Source organism: Pteropus vampyrus, unplaced genomic scaffold (assembly GCF_000151845.1).
Source record: "Pteropus vampyrus isolate Shadow unplaced genomic scaffold, Pvam_2.0 Scaffold149, whole genome shotgun sequence".
Taxonomy (NCBI): domain Eukaryota; kingdom Metazoa; phylum Chordata; class Mammalia; order Chiroptera; family Pteropodidae; genus Pteropus; species Pteropus vampyrus.
Window position 1 is genome coordinate 2013704 of NW_011888930.1, and position 20734 is coordinate 2034437.

Genomic DNA, 20734 nt, shown 5'->3' on the forward strand with positions numbered 1-20734 from the left:
AGATATAATAACTTATTTAGTGTATTTCCTAGAAATCCTTTAATTATGTTAACTATCATAACCTCAATGGCTCATATAAATTAAGTAATCAATAAAGTAATGATCAGAGAATACATAAGAAAAGATTGACCTTGAGTTAGAAGAAAATACTTTTATTAAAAGATCCGAATCCATTTAAAAAAGGCTTCAGATGAACATTAAATCCTAAAACTGAAAATAAGCTACACAAATATATATATATATATGCAAAATCATTCTTACATTAAAATAATAACAATAATGTGTAATGAGTAAGTACTATTCAATAGTACATTTCATATATTGACATTATTTTAAAATTAAAAGGTGCATTTATTAATCTCCTTTAAACTACACAATACATATGTTCCAGGAAAGCTAGTAATGAAGTAGATTTCTGAAATGACTGAAGTTATAAATTTGAACATCTACTTTTCTGGAGGAGAATGGACTAATTTTAAAGTATGAAAGAAATGGTTTAAGATTGTGCTCAAATCTATGAATGTTGGATTTTATGTAGATAGAAGGGATTTCTTAATCTTTCAGAGCAATTCAATTGCATTCAACAAATAACAAGGGTCTACTGGATACTGTGAGGTATTATAAGATAAATAAGAAGTGGCCTCTTACAAAACAGTAGGGAATATAAGACAAAATTTCGGACAAAATGTGTTAAGAGCTGTTAGAGCATGTGAGTGAAGGGAAGGTGAACTAACAGAAGGTATTAGAAAGAGTGTCATGAAGCAGCTAATACTTTGTTGGCCTACAGAGAATTGTGAGAACTTTTGCCATTCTGAAGAAGATGAACTTCATTTTAGGAAGTGGCTCTGAAACCTTAGGATGCAAAAGACTCTCACATGTGTGGGGATGGAGGGGCTGTACCATTTTGCATTAGTTAGCTATTGCTACAGTAATGATGTTTAACAAAACACCTCTAAATGTAGTGACTTAAAATAACAACCCCTTATTGTTTCCCATGATTATTCATATTAGCTGGGCAGTTATATTAACCTAAGCCAGGCTCAGTTGATCTCAGCTGAAGATCAGCCATGTATCTGAGATCAACAGGTGGGTCATCTGGGGTCTAGATGGACTGGGGTGATCTCAACCAGTAGACTCTATCTTGCTTGCTGTGTTCTCTAATCCTACATTAGGCTACTCTGGGCTTTTTCTCCTGGCACTTCTCCTAGGATGGAGCTGAATGGCTCATGAGCCCTGTGCTTAGAAGTGACACATAGGCACTTCTGCATTCTATTGGCAAGAGCGTCTCAAGTCAGGCACTCAGGGGATGAGGAAATAGACCCCACCTCCTTATGGGATGAACTGCGAAGTAACATTGTAAGGGCATGCACAGAGAAAGGGGAAGGCTAGGTAATCAGCCTAGCATGGAGGCTTCCTCATTTTGGTTGGAATACTGAGTAGGTAGAAGGGAGTTCTCTGAATATGCCGTCTAGGGTTAACATGATATGTTTGTTTCAAATTTAGGCAGTAGTGAGAAAGCAGTGAAGGGTTTTGAGCAGGAAAGAAGCATCTTCAGAAATCTGACTTTAAGAATAAACTTGTGTGGATGTGGAGTGAATAGGAGCAGAAGGTAGCAGAGAGTATCTTTTCCTTTCCAATCATGTAGAAATTAATGAATGTTCAAATCAATGTGGTGGCAATGGGAGGAGAATTAAGGAGAAAAGTAAGAACTTCCTTATAAGGACTGTTAGGATAGGAGGCAGGAGGGGTGAGTAGCATCTTCTTTATGCTCTTTCCTTTTTATAACAAAATCAGATGTACACCACACATCCTATTATTCCACAGTCAGAGTTTTCATATTTTTGCTGTCAATTGTCATATGATAATAGAGCATTCAAGAATTGGCAGGACATAACAATCATGCAATAGATGTGGACCTCAGACCCACTGCTTTGATTGACCATTCTAATGGAGCTAAACTTTCTTATCACACCCCAGACTGAAAGTTTTTCAAATATTCAGGCTTTAGTTCATTTAGCAATTTTTAAAAGTGATTCCATACTTCCATAGATCTCAAATTTTAAAGCATTTATTTAAAATGATATAAGGTTGCACAAATATGTTTTCAATTTTATTTAAATCAAATAAAGCTGTGACTGATGTGAAGAAATTTGCATAGAAACCACATGAATTTTATTGAAATAAAAATTTAAAGACAAAATCCTAATTCCTAATTATCTTATCCTGAAATAATTAAATGCAAAGAATATACACATTAAATGGCCACAAACATGTAAGCATTACACAATGCACATAATGGAGTCATAAAATATTTTATACTGCTTTATTATAAATAATTGAAAACAATATTTCATTTTTTAAACCCAGATAACAAAACAGTAAATATCATGCTTTCTTTTTTTTTTTTTTAATTTCATTTTATTTTTGTACTATGACTTGGGAAATAGTATTTCTTATCAAAAGACTGGTTTAAAAAATCTGTAGAAAAACAAAAAAACAAAACACTCATGTTCATTCACTTAATGAAAACAATCAAGACGGTTTTTGGAGAGAGAGGCTAAACAGTACTATGAAGAAGTCACTGGGAAAAGAAAAACTGTGTATCGCCTGTAAATATCACATGTAAGGCAAAATGAGGTTGTATACAGATGCATAAATATATAAAGACTTGATGCTAAGTTTTAAAAAATATTCTCTTAAAACTGTGAATAGCTCTATTCTCTCACATGGAAGAGAACCATGAAGGCACAATAGATCAAGTCACCAGGTCTGAAATTGGTATTGTTGCCTTAAAAAAAACCAAAAAGCAAAAACTTTTATTTTCTAAGAGGACACCCAATTGAAATACATGTATTTCAATTTCTTATGTCACAGTAACTCATGTTTTGATAAAAACTGTTCACTATTGTAACCTTGAACACTTAGAATCAGAAAGTACTTCTTGATAAAATACTGTAGTAACTTCAAATAGCAACAAAAAACATATACCCCAAATTCACTTAAAAAAGATGATACCATGGGCGTATTTTCATTAAGAGATTTACAGCAGCTAGCAGTCAGAATTTTCTTATTAATATGACTCTATGTAGGTGTGTGTTCCCCTTTTGTATAATACAGAGTTTTGCCAATTTTTTTCACTAATAATAATTTTTAAAAATCAGAAACTGGCTAAGAAAACAGGGTCTGAAGGAGAAAAATATAAAGAAATAATGTACTTCGTAAAGTAGTATAGTAAATTTCTTTGAAAACTTGTGTTTATTTGCATCAATTAAAGAATATCACGTATTCCAGATTAAACAACTATTAGGTTTACCATGGATATAAACATGTTATGTACAATGATATTTATAATTTCTTTTATTTTTCATAGACTTCAAAATGTGTCTTTTATAGAAACTGGAACAGGGTAACTCTGAAAAGCATGTTTCAGTTAATTAGCAAAAATTAAATTAGCATGAAATAATAGGGTGAAGAATTAAAAATCATTATTTTAAAAATAATGAAGTTACACTTACGTGTACACATGCAAGAAAGTACTGTAAAATAAACTGTTCCAGTTTACTTGGTTTTACTTCAACTTCATACACTCTAAAAAGCTGCTTTCATGTATAATATCAAAGGAAATATTAAATGCATGTATATTATTTTAAGAGCTTGATGATATATTTCACATTCTTTCAACTTTGCTCAGGCTATAAATATATTTATGTATCAGTCAGTCAGTTTTTAAAGTAAATGAAAACTGTAGCATGGAGGGGATAATTTTTCACCTTATATACCCATACTTGATGACGTCCATTTTTTTCTGAGAACCATATCAAAAAATCAAAGAGTAATGGAGCATGTTTCTATCTCACACTGTTATTCTTCATGCACTATAATTCATCATGGTTTAACAAAGTGGAATTTATATTTGAAGATGGGTTAACTGAAATCAACTAGTAGGTATGAATTAGGAATTAAGGCTTCTGAAATCCATTAACATTTAACCAACTCAGAGGGCAATGCCATTCTTCCTTAATTTTTATTAAAACTTTGCAACAGTGTAAATTGTTAGTCGATTTGCATAGAAATAACACCATTTCACTGGTGTGATACACCTTTGCCAACGGATTATGGCAGCCTGTTTCTATTCTTCATGTATATTCTTTTAGTTGTTGTTGGTGGTGGTGTTCATTTCTTCTTCGGTTTTACATAAAATAAACCATACTTATCATCTGGCTACCACAGTTCCAAAATAAGATCCAGTAGTAGTTTGAAATGCAAAAAAAAACTGAGCAGTTTCTTCCCTTTTTAAAGTATGACAGTAAGTGGCATTCTCTGCAGTCAAGCCACATGAGCACAGGAACCCCAAGCAGGGACTTTTGTGAACTCAAAAGGTTCCAAATCCATAGTCAAGAACCTTGCTGATTTCACATAACTGCCACTTGTTGTGGGAAGGGAGACAATATTTTGCTTCAGAAGTTTTCAAGCAGTTTCTCATCTGGTAGCTTCTCCAGATTTCTTTGTTGTTTTCATAATTTCTTCTGACACTATGTCTTCAAAATTCCAAAGGTCGAATCATCATAGTTGTGGAATGTAAGGAGTAACTGGGCCCTTTGAAGTAATGCCACTTTATCCCATTCAGTTTTCCAAGGTTTTGTCCCGCTGTATAGAACATTCCATTTAGATTGGATGGACCACAAGCATCAAACCACCAGCCTGAAGAATTGGTTAATAATGAAAGAAAGAAGAAATAATTACAAATAAATTGAACATTTAGAAATTAATGACATTAACTGAGGGGGGAATTTACTCATACTTGTTATGACCATTTACAAATGAAGCATTCAATACATATCTTCTCTGTTGCAGAATTGCTATAAACAGCATCCGATTTAGGCAGTGTGTGAACAATCAGAGAGAGGAATGCTCTCATGGGAATCAAATTTTGGTGTCACTCTGCTGGGACACAGTTCCCATTGTAATGATGGGAAGCTTCTAGGCTTAGAGATATGATCTAAGTTGTGTTTGGATTTATATGTAATGCAGATACCCTTAAGAGGCATTCCACCTTAAGCCTGTTTTTGGAAATAAAACAATTAATTGTTAGGTAAAACAATTAATTATTAGATATCTAAATAAAGAGGTTTTTCCATCTACTCGTAATTTTGCCAAGAACTGGCCCTCAGCTGCTTCTGAAATTAATTGAATACTGGGCAATGATAATGATGCTCAAATTGAATTTGAATTACTATGCCCTCTCTGTATTTCATAGGAATATGGGAAGTGTTTTTCAATAGTAGCCATATAGTTCCTATGTAGCAGTGTATTTTCTGTGATTGTTCAAGTTCTTTCAAAACTTTGTAAAGAGAAAAACATTTGATCACTAACATAGGGATCCTATGCTTGCATTGCTTTCTATAAGGATATCTCAGTACTTTATTTTTCTAATGAATTAAGTTCTTAGACTTTTAGATAAAACAGCATTTTTTCTTCCCCTCCTGAAGTAGTAACACCACTGAAATCTTCAGGGACAGATTTATGCCAGAGACATTCTGGCATATTTTTATTTGGATACAGTTGACCTCTCTTTGATTACAGAGTCATACTTAAGGGACTAATAGCTAAAGAAAGAAAAAGCTGTACAGCTGATGTTCAACTGTAACATGAGCATCATCTTGCAGAAACTTTAGAAAAAGTTAAATGGAGAAAAGCTAGTTCTCCTTTTTCAATTTTGGAAGAGGAATACAGCCGGGTTGTGTTTATAAAGTCATACTAGAGACATAACAAGCTACATTAATTTCCAATTCATACTGGGGAATAGTAAGGTATGTTGATGAATCTGGAAAGATGCTGTATTCAATGCTGTTTTATCAACTGTATGCAAACAACACAGACGTTAACGCAGTCAAAACAAGGGACAAGCAGTTCTTGTTTGGCAAGGAAGGCGGAACTGTAAAATTCCACTTTGTTTTTAAAGATTCCTTTAAAATTTTTTGATAAGTATGACTAGAGAAAATATGTTATTTGTATTACAAAAGGTATACTAATACTAGAGAATTAATTTACCCTGAAGATTCTCAAAGAAAAAATATAAAACCCAACTTGATTGCTTCAGTGTTTTAACTTTCTTCTCCTTTTCTATGACCTTCTTGAGACATTCTTCCATCATGTTAATGAGCCTCTCATAGTTTTCCAAATATCCACCACGGTCTCTGAAGCAAATTCAATTACTCTATCGTTGAGAACTACTAAAAATCATAGAATGATCCTTCAAGATATATTAGGGTCCTTTGGGTAAAAGTGTGTGGTTTTGTCTGGTTTATAGAACGTCACAAGAGTTCTGGAAGATTGTGGGAAGGCAGAGGTCTATTGCAAGAACAGCCTGGAAATAGAAGGCGCAGGCCAAAGAGCGCATTCATTGAGAAACTTTGGATAAACTTAAGAAAATGACAAGAAATATTAGGGGTCAAATCAAATAAATTGATCCTGTGAGGGAATTAGATAAATCAATCTTGTGTATCTTTTCCAATGAATAAAGTGAGGGTAACTGTGGTGAGGAGAGTGGCATTTTGGAGACATTGACAGATGACTTTATGGCTGGGTCAGAGTTAACTAGAGAAATAGTAGTCTGAAGCTGAGAAGGTCTAAAGACCAAATCACTGAGTCAACTGTTCATTATCCTAAGAGCAATGGAAAGGTGTGGTCTACTTATTGGGCCCTCTCACATACTTAGCTACTTATTGCTGCACCTAACAGAGTTTGCTTAACAAAGGACTGGTGAGTGACCATAGGCTTATTGGCAGATTGACTGACTTTGTTTCTCCTCATAAAGTCTCTATGGTCTGAAGCAGCCTGGTTTACTAAAATGTTATATTTGATAAACACCCCAATATATAACATCCATGCTTATTGCATTCTTTTTTTTTTCTTTGTTTATTCATCCAATATGTAATTACTATGAAGTATTGTCATACAATACTCAATAAGACAGATGTGATCCCTGCCCTCCTGGAACTTACTTTGAATATAAGAAACAGACAAAAGTAAGCAAATAAATAAAATACAAATCACAAACAAAAGAAAAAAAGAAAAGAATGAGGGAGCTCTCAAGGATGATAGTGGGAGATCTATTTGACTTTTCACAGTCATGGGAGAAGCTGATAATTAGTGAGACCTGAAGGATAAGAGGGAAGCAACCATGTGAAGATGGGAAGAGACTCTTCTGAGCAGAGTAAAGCACAAGCCGACATCATGAGGAAGAAAGAGAGCTTGGAGCATTTAGGGACTAAGGGAATATGAGTGAAGCTGTTACAATGAACAAGGGGAAGACTTGCAGGAATGAAGGTGGAGAAGCAAGTAGCCTTGGTGGAAAATTGAATAGTGTTCATAGAAAAATTTATAGTTTATTCAGTCGACTTGTCCATCGTCAGGTGGACAAGTAAGACATTTTCTAGGAATGGGAATGAACATTTAAACAGGAGAACTAGATCTGTCAGGTTAAATGTTTAATAAAATATTTAAAGTTCTCATTCTATAACTATGGTCTGCCGAGGCCATCCTGAGCATATGTGGCAGCATGATAAAGAGGCGAAAAATGAATCTAGAATCAATTAAACAAATATTAACCAATGAGAAGTGTTGAGTAAAACAAAATTCCTGATTTTGAGAGCATAGTTTTGTGTAAGAAAGAGACAACGAACTGATTAAAAAAAATGAGATGATAACTATTAAGCAGAGATGAAGAAAATCTTAGAAACAGAGACAGAAGTTACTGTTTGTGGATCCATAAGGTCCACTCATTTACAAACTGAGCTGACTCCAAGGACAGTGTCTCTTTTGACAGAAAGAGATTCTAAAGACTGTATGTACTCTGAGAGAGCAGGACAGAGTGTCTGCCAACAGTTTGGGTTGGTTGGAGTGACAGCGGGAAAGGGATTGGAAAACATAAAGCTCGGGGAAAAAAAAAAAAACAGGCGTAATAACATACAGATTTTTATTATATTTTCTTGTGGGCAATGGCAAGCCTGTGAGCACCAGATCAGAAATTAGAAGACCCAGACTTTGATGTTGATTTCATCAACTAATAACCAAGAGATTTTAGGCAATAGTATTTGATATTTTTTAATAATTAATATGTATTAGGGACTCTGCTGGAATATTTATATGCATTTTCTCATTCTATTCCCAAAAGAGCCTTATGTGGTATGTGGCAAGTACCATAATAAAGATACCAATGCTCAGATAGTTTAAGGAACTTTTCCAAGGTCACACAGCCACTTAGCTCTTCACTCATAGGATGTGAATTATAAATGTCTGATCAACAAATTTCACAGCACAGTTGCAGGTATCAAATAAGATAATGCATGATTAGGGCCTGTAAAATCCTATCTCGGTGCTTCATGTAAGTTATCCGTTAGATCTTGCGGGGTATCAAAATGATTAAATAATGAAGATCAGGTCATCATGCCAAATTATTTCCTTATTTGCTTGGTAGGGTTATTAAGGAAATATGAAAATAATTTAGACCCAAATGTGTATAGCTGTGCAATGTTTGCATTGTAAAGATGTGGCATTTAAGTACTTAACATGGGTTTTGTTCCAATGATTTGTTTTGATTTCATGAGGAAATCAAAGAACTTGCAGTGTCTGATTATCTCTTTATCTTAAGACCAGTGGGCTGTATGTGCTATGGACTATCAGAGAGTAATTGATAATAAAGATGATGAACTAAGGTGGCAGGAAAAGAATGAAAGGGCAATTATTTCTCATGACAATTTTGGTTGTAGTGTCCTTTATAAAATATTCTGAACTTAAGGTAGCAAAATAGTTTTTTTCTGTGTAAGCAAGTATTCTGCTTTCTCTGACACATTATTGAAAACAAACAAGAAATTTCTTTGTATCAGATATTTCCTTCTACCTCTCTTTGAAAAAACTAAGCATGACCAGGTCTTTTTAAAAAATCCTGAGAAGATGTGGTTTTAAAGGATATTTATAGAAAACAGGCAAAAGGAATAGCAGACTCCTGGTTATTCATATGTACTTCTTGGCACTTGTAGATAACCGTATGCACTCACCGTACTCAGTACATGTGAAGGTCTACATGGGATAAAGGTGTTCTCTCTGAACATACAGAGGGCTATGCCTGGTTTGCAGTTCCTCTCTGACAGGATACCAAAGAGCTGAATTATATACCCTCTACAATCCTGGGGAGATGTTCACTTTTTTTTTTATGTGCCTGGGCATAACAAATAAGCAATATGCTAAACGAGTTAATCTAGGAAAGGCACTTTAAGTTGAAAAGAACTCAATGATACAAGCAAAGGCCTCCATCTGCTGTTGGGACAACTGATAAAATGTCTCAAATGTTTTAAGATTGGCAACTGCTGAGATGTACTTTGCCAAGCATTTTTCTTCATAATCTGTAACCTCGTGTATATTTTAATAAGAAATCTGAGATGCATGTTTCTAATTCATTTACACTTAAAACTCATTAAAATTTAGTTTTGTAATAACTATCCTGGGCCTCCCAGGCCTTTAAAAATCATTCAAGTCTTTTATCTTTGAAGCAGAAAATTCACATTTTATCACCAATAAGTGAAACTTTGCCCAGAAAATAGGAATTTGATTCTAAACTTTGTACTCAGGAAGTTCAAATTTATTTGAAAGTCAAGAAACCTAACTCTCAAATTCTTCTGGTCCTAAACAAAATGTCTCTCAACACTTCTAAGGTAAAAAGTATAGCAAAATAAAGAGATTCATCTGTTTTTATAGACTTCTTTCATTCATTTTCAATGCATGCATTCTAATCAGCAATATGCAAAAAGACATGCACAGAAAATAAGATTTTCCTTTTATCGCTAAGGATGAAGCTGAACTAAACCAGTTGGTGCCATTGTTATCAATGGAATCACCGTGAATAACTGCTTGCTGAGCTCACGTGTATAGTCAGCCGCACCTACAGCTCGCCGTAGGGAGCAGCTGCATGGGCCTCGCATGCGGGAGACAGAGGACCTTTCTAGAGGTCTGCATTCCTTCTGTCATCTCCTACTATATCTCCTTCGGGCCAAGGACTTGGCTTTTTTCCCTTTCTCTTCTTTTTGTTCCAAAGATGAAACGTTGTTTATCCTGGTCAGTAATCTTGAATTCATTTAAAACTTCTAGGTGTTCTTTTACTGTCTCTTCCCTCCCTAGGGCTTCGTTTCACATTTGACCACGTTTAAAGGAGGAAATCCTCATCAGAATGTGCTGCAGACAGTAAAACAGAGCTAAACTCTTGTCTCTGAATGCCATCATTCCTTCAAACAGAGGTCGCAGAAGGAGTGCATGAGGTGATGGCTTATCTGGGGGCTTATCAAATTCTACCTCTGAGATTAATTCTATGACCTTTGGTAAATTATCTAACCTTTCCGTATCTTAACTCTTGCCAAAGGCATTACTGCAGTCCCTATTTCAAAGGGTTTTTAGAAGCGTCATGTCAGTTAAATATAAATCATTTAGGATAATGCAAAAATACCTATTAGACATTAAGACTGCATAAATATTTGCTAGATTATTATTGGAGTAAAATATAAGCAAAATTAAGTGTTTGATTATTTCTCATCCACTATCAATTATTAACCTTTGGTGACAGACTTGTGCTACAGGCCTATAGGTTCTGCTTCACCTTTTTCCAAATTTATCTTTCGAGAGACATTTTCTGATATTCTTTGCTCTTTTTCCAATAAGTGAAAATTTCCTCCAGAAAATAGGAATGTAATCCTAAATTTTGCACTTAGGGTGTTTAAATTTATTTGAAAGTCAGGAACCTAACTTTCAAATTTTTTCAGTTCTGGAGTTTAGTCTTCTGGGGTTTAGTTATTCTTAAAATTTAGTACCAATCTTCAACGTTCACCCCCTTGCTCCAAGTGTGCAGGAAAATACATATATATACCTTATGTATTTTTAATCTAAGTTCACACAAGAGTCACACACTCATGTTGATTTATTTTTATGTCTTCTCATCAGGATCATTTGTGATTTTGCAATGTCCTTTTAGATTCACTGATAACATATTCATTCTGTTAACCGATATTTATCGAGCACATACTATGTGCCCGGAACTGTGCTAGGCACAAATGATACAATAGTGGAGAACATGAAATAAAGTCCATGCTTTCAAGGAACGTGAATTTCTGTGGAATAGGATTACAGGATATGTATAAATGATTGCTTTGAAATAAACTAACGCAATGTAGATTTCTGTGATCGACCTTAAATTTTCCATATGGATCTTCTCTCTCAACATTTTCCCCTTAAAACCTAGGGAATGCCAGTTATCTAACAATGCTTAGCACTTCCTTCCTGGGTTATTAAAAACTCTAAGATGATTATATTTTCCCAAAGATCTTGTCACCTCGACCAGTTGGAGAAGCTACTAACGTCTTTCGTTTTCTTTGTCTTCTTCAAGATTATGTAGCCATCAAGACAAGCATTTATCAACTCTCTGCTGCTAGCATCTGGTAAGTTCTAGGGTGTACTAAGAAATTTATGTGTATGGCTTTATCCCCTCTTTTAGGACTGAACTGAGATATCTTTTGTTAGCTTTAGCAAAGTCTTGTCTGTCTGCTGACATAGTTTATGCGTGGGAAAAGAGACTGAAGTTTCTACCACAACAGATTCTTGCTGCAGAAGGTTAGGTCACATTTTTACATAGCTTTTATATTCTATACTAAACATGGAAATTGTGTTGAAAAAAAAGTAAGGTAAGGAAAAGAATTTAAAACAATACCATGTTTTGTTTGTGTCGGCAACCTTCAGTAACTGTAGTTTCTAACAGACTTTCAGAAATTCTTATTTTGAAGAATGCTATTTTAGTACCAAAGACCATGTTTGCTTTGAATGTAAGTTTGCTTTGAATGTGACAATCTAGTGATAAACGGTTTTTATTTTCATAATTTTGGAGTCAGAGGTTTTTTGCATATTTCTTTTTATATACAACAAATCCATATAAAAAGCATGTATTGAATGAAATTACATTTTCATTTTCTTAATGTCAAATAGTAGATAAAAACACTATGTTTATAATAAAACAGATTTCCTTCTTTGGGCCCAGGAGGGCACAACAGGAGCTCTCCTGTGGGACTAAGAAAATATTTCTTACAATCATCTCTTAAATGTGTCCCTCCTACTTCTGAAATAGACAGATTCGTCAGAATATGCTATACAAAGGGAGAAACATAAGGAGAAAACTAACAAGTTTTCTTAAGGTTAATGGAATCACAGAGCACAGATATTTCTGGCTTCTAAATTTATGCTGACAAATCATCTCTATTTAATGATTAATTAAGGGGTCCGTTCCATAGAAAACATGTGTGGCCATTCTGACCTCAAAATATATGGTCTGATCCCATAAGAAATGTGTAATGAAACACAAAAAAATGTTCAATATTTAAATTGGATGGAGGAATTGCTGGCTTTCTGGTGAGGTAGCAATTCACCTCCAGGAAAAGAGGGGTAAAATTCTGTTGTATCTATTTCTGTTGACGTAAATGTGCTTCTCAGCCCACTGAACCTCCTTTCCACTCAACAATGCCCTATGAATTACAACTCGTGCAATGAAAACAACATTACTTGTTTTTCCCAACTGCAGCCGCAATGGATACATGAAATAACAGAATCACAGAAGCAGAAGAAAATGAAAGAGACGATCTTATCTAGACCAATAACTACAAGAATATGCATAATAAAATGCTTTCAGATAAACAGCTTTATATTCTCTTTGTGAAATGTTCATAACCAGAGATGCACAGTCTTCCCTGGACTCTCCTTCTTGTCTTTAATCCTTGGGCACTCCAACTAAAGTTGTTTCCCCCTTCCTTCCATAACTCTATGACATGTTCTAAGGACAAATCCTTAGATCTCTTTATGGTTTTAAATTGTGTTACTTACCACTAACTTTTTTTGGATAGAGGCCAGCTTTGTGCTGTCTGGCTCATTTCTTTAATAGTAGTTGATCTTTAATAGCTACTCATTAAAATACGTTAAATTGATAGAAAGTTAAGAAGTTAGAATGTCAAGTAAGAAGAAAGATCAAAATGTTCTACTATATGTCTAGCTGAAATACCTTCTGCTTTTGATTAGGCCCATCTATTGTTGCTCAGCCTTTGATAGATAAGGGTAAACAACAATGCCACATTCTCCAACTAAAATTCCTCCATATACTTGAAGAAAACTATAAGGACAGTTAGCAAGCAATAAAACTTATTTTGCCCTTTGTTTTAGAAGAAACAGTGAAAATTAAATAAGATTTTAAAAAAGCTTTAATTGATGATGACGGAGAACTATAAATTGTTAGTTTCAAAGAGTATTGAATGTCACTTAAAAGAGACTATTTCAAATAGGCAGCAAGTTCAAATATGAATTAAGAAAAAAATAAAATCATTAGGTGAATAAAATGATTCTAAGGGAGAAAATGACAGAGAATATATAGTGGTAGTGGGGAGTAGCTAAGTAGGACATAAGTTCCAGGCAACGCTCAAGTTACCTGGACTGTCTCTGACATTCACCCTTATGTTCTCCAGTTCTTAGCTTTGTAGAGTGAATAGTTTTGCAAGATCTGGATTCCTTCAAAAGGATATTTGATAGGGTAATGGCATTTATTACAAAAACACATTTACTTCAACTATTCCAGACCAAGTAATGAATGGAAATTTTCTCTCCCCAACATACTTATTGTTGAGTAAGAAGAAGGTCCAAGAATGATTATGGATGAAATGACATTAAAAAGTGCAACCATTTGAAGCAGAAATGAAATCATAAATCTGAGCAATGACGTTTTCTCATTGACAACCAAGAGGTGCATTCTCCTCTTTGTTTCGCTCTATATTGTCATTATTATGACAGGAATATGAACATATTGGATGCTCTTCTAAGGAAACACTTGAAAGATTTTACAGCTGGTCTTTCAGTGTTGTATTTATTTGGTAAGAAAAATTATCTGTAAAAATAAACATGGAGAAAATGAATTATATTTCAATATTAAAATGGGCAGGGAAGTTGGATAATTAAAATTATTCTGTCTTTGTATAAAGTTGCTGACAATTCCACTTTTGGGATCAGGAGGGTAATGAAAAATTTCCTTTCCAGGAAAGAGTTCAAAACCTAACCTGTAGGTACCATTTAAAAAAAATTCTAAATGTGTAACAACTGTTTTGAGGGAGAGGTCATAAAATTACATACAGAGGATTTTTAACTATTTGATGAGGTTGAATGTGATGCCAAATGGCATGCTTCAAGCTTAAGGAGAAGGATTTGACAGAGGCAGAATCATTACAGGCTGGCATTGATAATACTAGGGATGGTCTCATATTGAAAAGATGCTAACATAAGTGAAGTGGATGGGAGTCGACAGGGTGTGATTTGGTAGTAGTGGTTATGCAGGGATAGGGGATGGGGATGAAAGTGGAAAGATTTCTCCAAAACCTCCCCTTCATATTCTTCTATGCTCTGTTAATTGATGAGAAAAATGTCGACCTAATGATTGATTTCAATGGCTTCAAAATTTGAAAGTGAGTTCAAGGGTTACAAGAAGTTTATTCATTCATTCACTCATGCACCATATCTTTTACTGAGTTCCTAAGGGCAACAATCTACTGTATTAGATGTTAAAGATAAAATGGTGAACATTAAATTACTTTTGTTTTCCATATGTACAAAGTGGAGATTAGAGTTTCTCTACCTTCTTATCTGACAGAGTTGGTTTGGAGTTCAAGTAAGATAGTATAAAAAATAAAATAATATGTAATAATAATAGTAGTAATGTCATATTTTGGAAAGAAAAATGTTAGAATTAATTAGTTTTTTTCTTACTAGCATGAAAATATATTTTTTATTGAATAACAAAGAAAGAGAATCAGAACAGTTGAAGGTGTGAGTGATAGCTATTCTGTTAAGACAGAGAAACAACACCAAAACTGTGAGGAGAAACATTGGGAAAAAAGTTTCCGTTACAGTTTTGTTTGGTGCCAACTCCTGCTTAGCCAGAGCCTATAAAGTTCTTGAGCTACATCATTTGCCAAGAGGATTTAGCTTAGTGCTTCTCAAACTTCAGTCAGTCATGTATCAACTCCACAGTTTTTGCCATATCTATTTATAACTTTTATTAATATATAACTAATATTTTTTCTTTAAATCAATGATTCATTGAATATCAAATGTTGTAAATACATTTAAAAATGTGAACTTGACATTACTCCGTTAAAGAGAAATCTTTAAACTTTCTATAATAGAAGGTAGATATAAAACTCAATATAATGAAAACAAAAGCACTTTATTTAATTCCAGGCAGGTGCCACCAACTAACCAAGGCCTTGAACCTGTAGATGAAGGTTTTGCTCTTTCTTTGTTAAGAAGGGTCATTATTGGGTAAGTGCTAAGGAAGTGTTACAGATATGCTAACATCACACTAATTCAAATTGAGAACTGCTCTTTTACACAATCAGAACACTGGAAAAATATTGAAGTTTCAAAAAAGACTAACTTTCCTTCCCAATGATACCTTATTTAATGGTATCTCTTATACTAGTTCAAATGTCTTGCGGAGGTTAATAGTATATAATGCAAAGCCCTGGTATAGCTGGTCTGAACTGCTGATTTTAGATCTAACTATACTTTGTTCTTATTCCATTTCAATAGGATTGCCAATGAACCCCACTACACAGTTGCAAAACATTTTGTAAGACTTTCATTTTTCCTGTATGCTGAATTCTCAAATTGTTGTTCATTCTACTACAGGTATCATTATGATTATTTTAAAAAAGTAGAGTAACTGGGACTTTAAGAAGCTAAAGAATTTATTTAGGACCAAGCTTAGTGCACCCACTCTTAGATGTTGAGGGAGAAGGCAAACATCTAAATCTGTTAGCAACGTCTTGCAGAAGAACACATGGTAAATTAGTGGGCAAAACAAAATAATCTCTTAAGGACTTACTCTCAAGTTTCCTGACCAAAAGAGCACAGTCTTTTCTCATAGATAAGAAACCTTGAGCCTCAAACCAATGACACGTAACTTAGAGAATGGCTACATAGGACTTACCTCCTGTTAGCATGAGGGCGCATTTGCACATACAGTTGTCATTATCAGCATCTTTAGTGCTGAAATCAGCACCATGTAAGATCAAGCTGCTCTGTTTTCCTGCTGTCCCAGTGTGACCCTTTAAGTACAACCTAGAGTTTAAAAAAAAAAAAAAAACAACCAGAGGAAAATAAAGAAAAAAGAAAAAAAAGATAAGTTATTCAAAAGAATAAGAGAACCCATAGGATAAGTTTGCTGAATGTTTGTTTTTTCATCATTTTCTACCTTCTTTGGACTCAGGCCTTCTAACAAACCACTACAAGACCCAAGCTCTAGAACACCAAAAGGAACAAAGGGAGGGAGAGAGAGAGAGAGGGAGGGAGGGAGGAAGGAAAGAAGAAACCCCAAACTACAGAAAGACTCTACGGCTTGTGTGCTTGCTGTTTATTTCACTATTAATTTTCAAACTCATATGGTTCTCTAACAATGTAGGATCAACAAAAGGAAGATGGATTTATTTTATTATTACAAGTATTAATCTCTAAAAAATGCCTTTTAGAGTGTCACTATCACATACCACTGTGTTAATTTTGAATACTGGTGTTGTGTTAAACATTATTATTAATAGCAATATGAATAACAATTCTCATTGATCAAGGACTTGCTCTGTGCCAAGTACTCTGCTAAATGCTTTTCTGCTGTTATTAAATTTAATTTTTACATTAAATTCTGTGATATAGGCATCAATATTCCCATTTTGCATAGCAAGGCTTAGAGATGCTAAATAAGCTGGAACTTAGTTGTATTTGTAAAATCCAGATTCTTAATCATTACGCATTCCCTGGACAAATGTTTATTGAGCACATACTCTATTCCAGAAATTGTTCTAACCACATAAGACATAGCAGCAAACAAAACAAACAAACAAAAATCATGCCCTTGAAGGCTTGCATTCTTGTGGTAATCCTAAAATTAAGTTCAAATATCCCAATAGTTTAACTTCAAATATGGCATTCTTCAAGGAACTTACCTTACTCTATAGAAATATTTCTTGGATAAAATCTACATTAACCTAGATCATGGGCTTTCCAACGGTTGTACATATAACAAATCATTTATAAAAAAGGCCTTTTCCCTGGGGCTAGGAACTTGTGCTTTCCACCAGCATCTCAGGGAACTCTTTGCAGACTGTCCAATAAGAACGTTTTGAAAGATCTTGGTCTCGAATTTAAAAACTAGTGTACAAATCACAACAGTTGCCTAATGTAGTTCCCTGTCTGATGTCTGAGGATTTCCTGTTGATACTACATGTGGCTTTCACATCCAGCTGGGCACTTTGAATAAATGCAAACTCGCATTTATTCAGTGGCTCCTCGGAGCCCAGGATAACTAAGCTTGGGTCATCAGTAGTGTTGGTTTGATATCCAAGGTCTCTCTGGTCGACTTTATCCCCTACCTCACTCTACCTAATACTCCGCTCCTTTGACCTCATCAAAATCACCACCAATATTCTCTACAAATTCATGTATGTGACCACTTCTGTGCCTACTCATATTTATGAATCCTACCAACCCAGAGTATAGTTAGTGGATAATCAATACCTTTGTATGAGTGAGACGTTACGAAGACTTAGGCCAGCTCTGAACAAAATTTTACATTATTATTAAACAGAAAAAAATAAAGATCAATTCATATGTATATACATATATATACATATTCATATATACACATATAAAATTGACTTATATTTGTACCTAAGTAGTAGTATATGTATATGTCTCATTATCGTCTTGTGAGATTTGATATTATTTTTAGCAAATAACAGCACTTATGTATGTTTGTGCCAAAGCATTTTACAAAGACTTTTTGAGTCAGAGCAAAATATACAATAATTAAACCCTCATCTAGTTTTCTTGGCTTTGGTGATTACTAGAGCTTGTAGTTAACAGTAGGCTACAAGGAAGCTTCTAATGCTGAAGTATCACACACAAGCTTACATGTTAAAACTGAAGGGCAGGGTAAAAGTCATTGATGATGCAAGATTGGAGAATTTTTTTGAAGTGTTAATTCACATTTTAGTCTGCAGGCAGCTCATATGGAGGTGGGTTTCACCAGGGAAATGCAGGGGATGGTCACCAATAGGGGTCCTAGGGCACATTACTGGGTAAACTTGCCACCTTCCAGATCTGGTTTGAAGTTTTAATTTGATCACTTTTTCAGTCTCTCAGAGATAAATACACACTCACAAAACTAAGGGAGACGTTTGTTGGGTCAAAATAAGATCATGTGGGGGTCCAGCCTCCTGGTCTCCTTAGAATTTCATACAGAAAGCCAAATTATAGTTAGAAAAGTTGCTTAAACAGTGTACATGGAATCAGAGTCAGAGTAAGATGGATGATTCCAAAATAAAGTAGCTGTGACTATTAGCCCGACATCTACTCCACTGGGACCAGGTGCGTTTAGCTCACAAGTGCTCTTGGATGAGTAATGCTAACTCCAATTCTGATTCTTGCTTCTCTATGATTTGTGATAATGTTCTTTCTTCTTTCTTAAGATAAGTCAGTACCATTTTCCCTGCAATAGCTTTAAGCTCACTAATAGGAAAACAGACTTTCCAGGACACAACAATTTTCTACAGTGTCTTTTACAAGCAATTCAGCACAAATGTTCAGCTGACATTAAACGACTTCTATGTGCTAGGGATAGTTTATACTTTTATCTTTCACATGAGATTATAGTTCAAGACTCATAATATACAATGTTTCCTCTGCATTACCAAGGCAATAAGAATGCATAATTATAGATTTGGGAAGTAGAGAAAAACAAAAAGAAGGAAATAAAAATTAACCCAAATCTCATCTCTGAATATAATTATGCTCGACATTATGGTTTATATACATTTAGTCTTTTCCTTGTTTTCCCTTTCAAAATAGAAAATACTATTTTTTTAAGTATACATATTATATCTGAGCATATTCTTATGAAAATCCCAAACGATGTATAAAAAGTTTTTTCCCTTAACCCCATCTCATCTACCTTTCTAGAGGTAATCACTTATGTCAGTTTTGTACCCTTCAAAGCAGTTTCTCCTCATGTATAAATACAAATGAAAGCATAGTTTACATGTTTCTTTATAACATGCTTTTTATATATAATTTGATGACCATTTTCTCATGCCATTACTTATTCTTCTCCAGCATTATTTAGAAGCTATTGTATGACTATATCATCAATTGTCATAAGTCTAAGAGTAACTTTATGTATCTCTAAATAAGTATCTAAGTATATATGTTAGGGTTAGAATAAAATCTACAATGTTTTTTCCCCAACTTTCACCTCTATGGACCTCATCAATGATGTATATTAAGGTCTGTGAATACAGACATTTTTCCTAATCTATTTAATCAAGATTTGAAGGTCAGTCTTCTAGTTCTGGCAGCTTTTCTCTGTATTATTGTATAAGTATTACAACTGACCTCAATGCCTTGAGTCTTGCTCCGACCCCTTCCCTCTAAAATCCATGCTCCATGTAGTTCATTCAAAAACATGCATCCCAACATTCCTCTACTCTGTTTAAAATCTCTGTGTTCTCTCAAACTGTAGAAGATAAAGTTCAAACTCCTTACCGTGGTTTACAGGATTTTGAATATCTATTCCTCTTCTACTTTGTTCAACATACCTCTGCCATACCCCCCGCCCGCCACACACACACCTCTCATGTTGTTATTCCCTGCACACATACATCATCCTCCAGACTTAGCAATCACTTATTCCCTTAAAGCACTGTACACTTACATGTGCTGTCTCTTCTTCTTAGAAGGCCCTTTCCAGCTTTGAATAGTTGCTGAAATCCTATTCATCCTTTAAGATTAATTTCAAGTAAATCTCAAAGAACAGCAGATAGATAACTTTCATAATAACACTTACTGTGTATATTTTAGTTGTGGTTTTACTTATTCTCTCCCATAATAAGCTGTGAGTCCCTTGAGGCATAAACTGTGTCTTACTCATTTTTGAATCAGCAGAATCCAGAACAGTATCTGATACAGAAGAGGGGCTCAATACTCATTGAATAAATGAATGACGGTCTGCTAAGTAACTGATTTTCAGTAGGCTGAAGGTAGCAAGTAAAAGCAAACTCAAAGATTAATAACCCTAATAATCAAAATATATCTGGCCCATGTTTTCAGAGGGATAGTTTTATATCTCATTTAATTAAGTACTCAAGATCCCACTTCTTGCCATCCTACTTAATAATTACACACACACACACACACACACACACACACACACACACACACACACACATTTCTATATCCCTCTTAATATTCTTTCCAGTTCTTTTTTTCATATCATTCTCTTGAAGACTCCAGAATATAAAAACATGTTCGATGTATTACACAAATAGAATAAAGGAAGAAATGCTATGTCTTAATTCCTGTTAATTCTTGTGTTTTATTGAATGATTTATTTGTATTATATGCACAGCAAACTGATATCGTAGAATAAACTCAAAATAAAAACATGCTTAAGGTAAATCTTTCAACTAAAATTGTTTTTTAAAGAAAAAAGCCTAATAAGGTATAAAAATATTTCCTTAAGGTCCTGACCAGATTAAGAATCTTTAAAACAAGAAGCAGAACCAGAGAAGAGTCCTAAAATAGTAAATATAAACATTGAGACATACTGGTTCCTATG

At 34.3% G+C, this 20734-nt stretch overlaps 1 protein-coding gene across 4 annotated transcripts in view; it reads right to left on the bottom strand.

Annotated features, from left to right (window-relative positions):
• Window positions 1-2097: 2097 nt before the first annotated feature.
• Window positions 2098-20734, bottom strand: part of ANGPT1 (angiopoietin 1) — a 249051-nt gene continuing 230414 nt past the window's right edge. For all 4 annotated transcript variants that reach the window (XM_011369452.2, XM_023536147.1, XM_011369453.2 and 1 more), the window contains exons 8-9: window positions 16058-16188; window positions 2098-4701 (exon numbers count right to left, since the gene is read on the bottom strand). In XM_011369452.2, coding sequence (XP_011367754.1) covers window positions 4541-4701; window positions 16058-16188 — 292 coding nt within the window. In that variant the 3' untranslated portion in view covers window positions 2098-4540. The remainder of the gene's footprint in view (window positions 4702-16057; window positions 16189-20734) is intronic.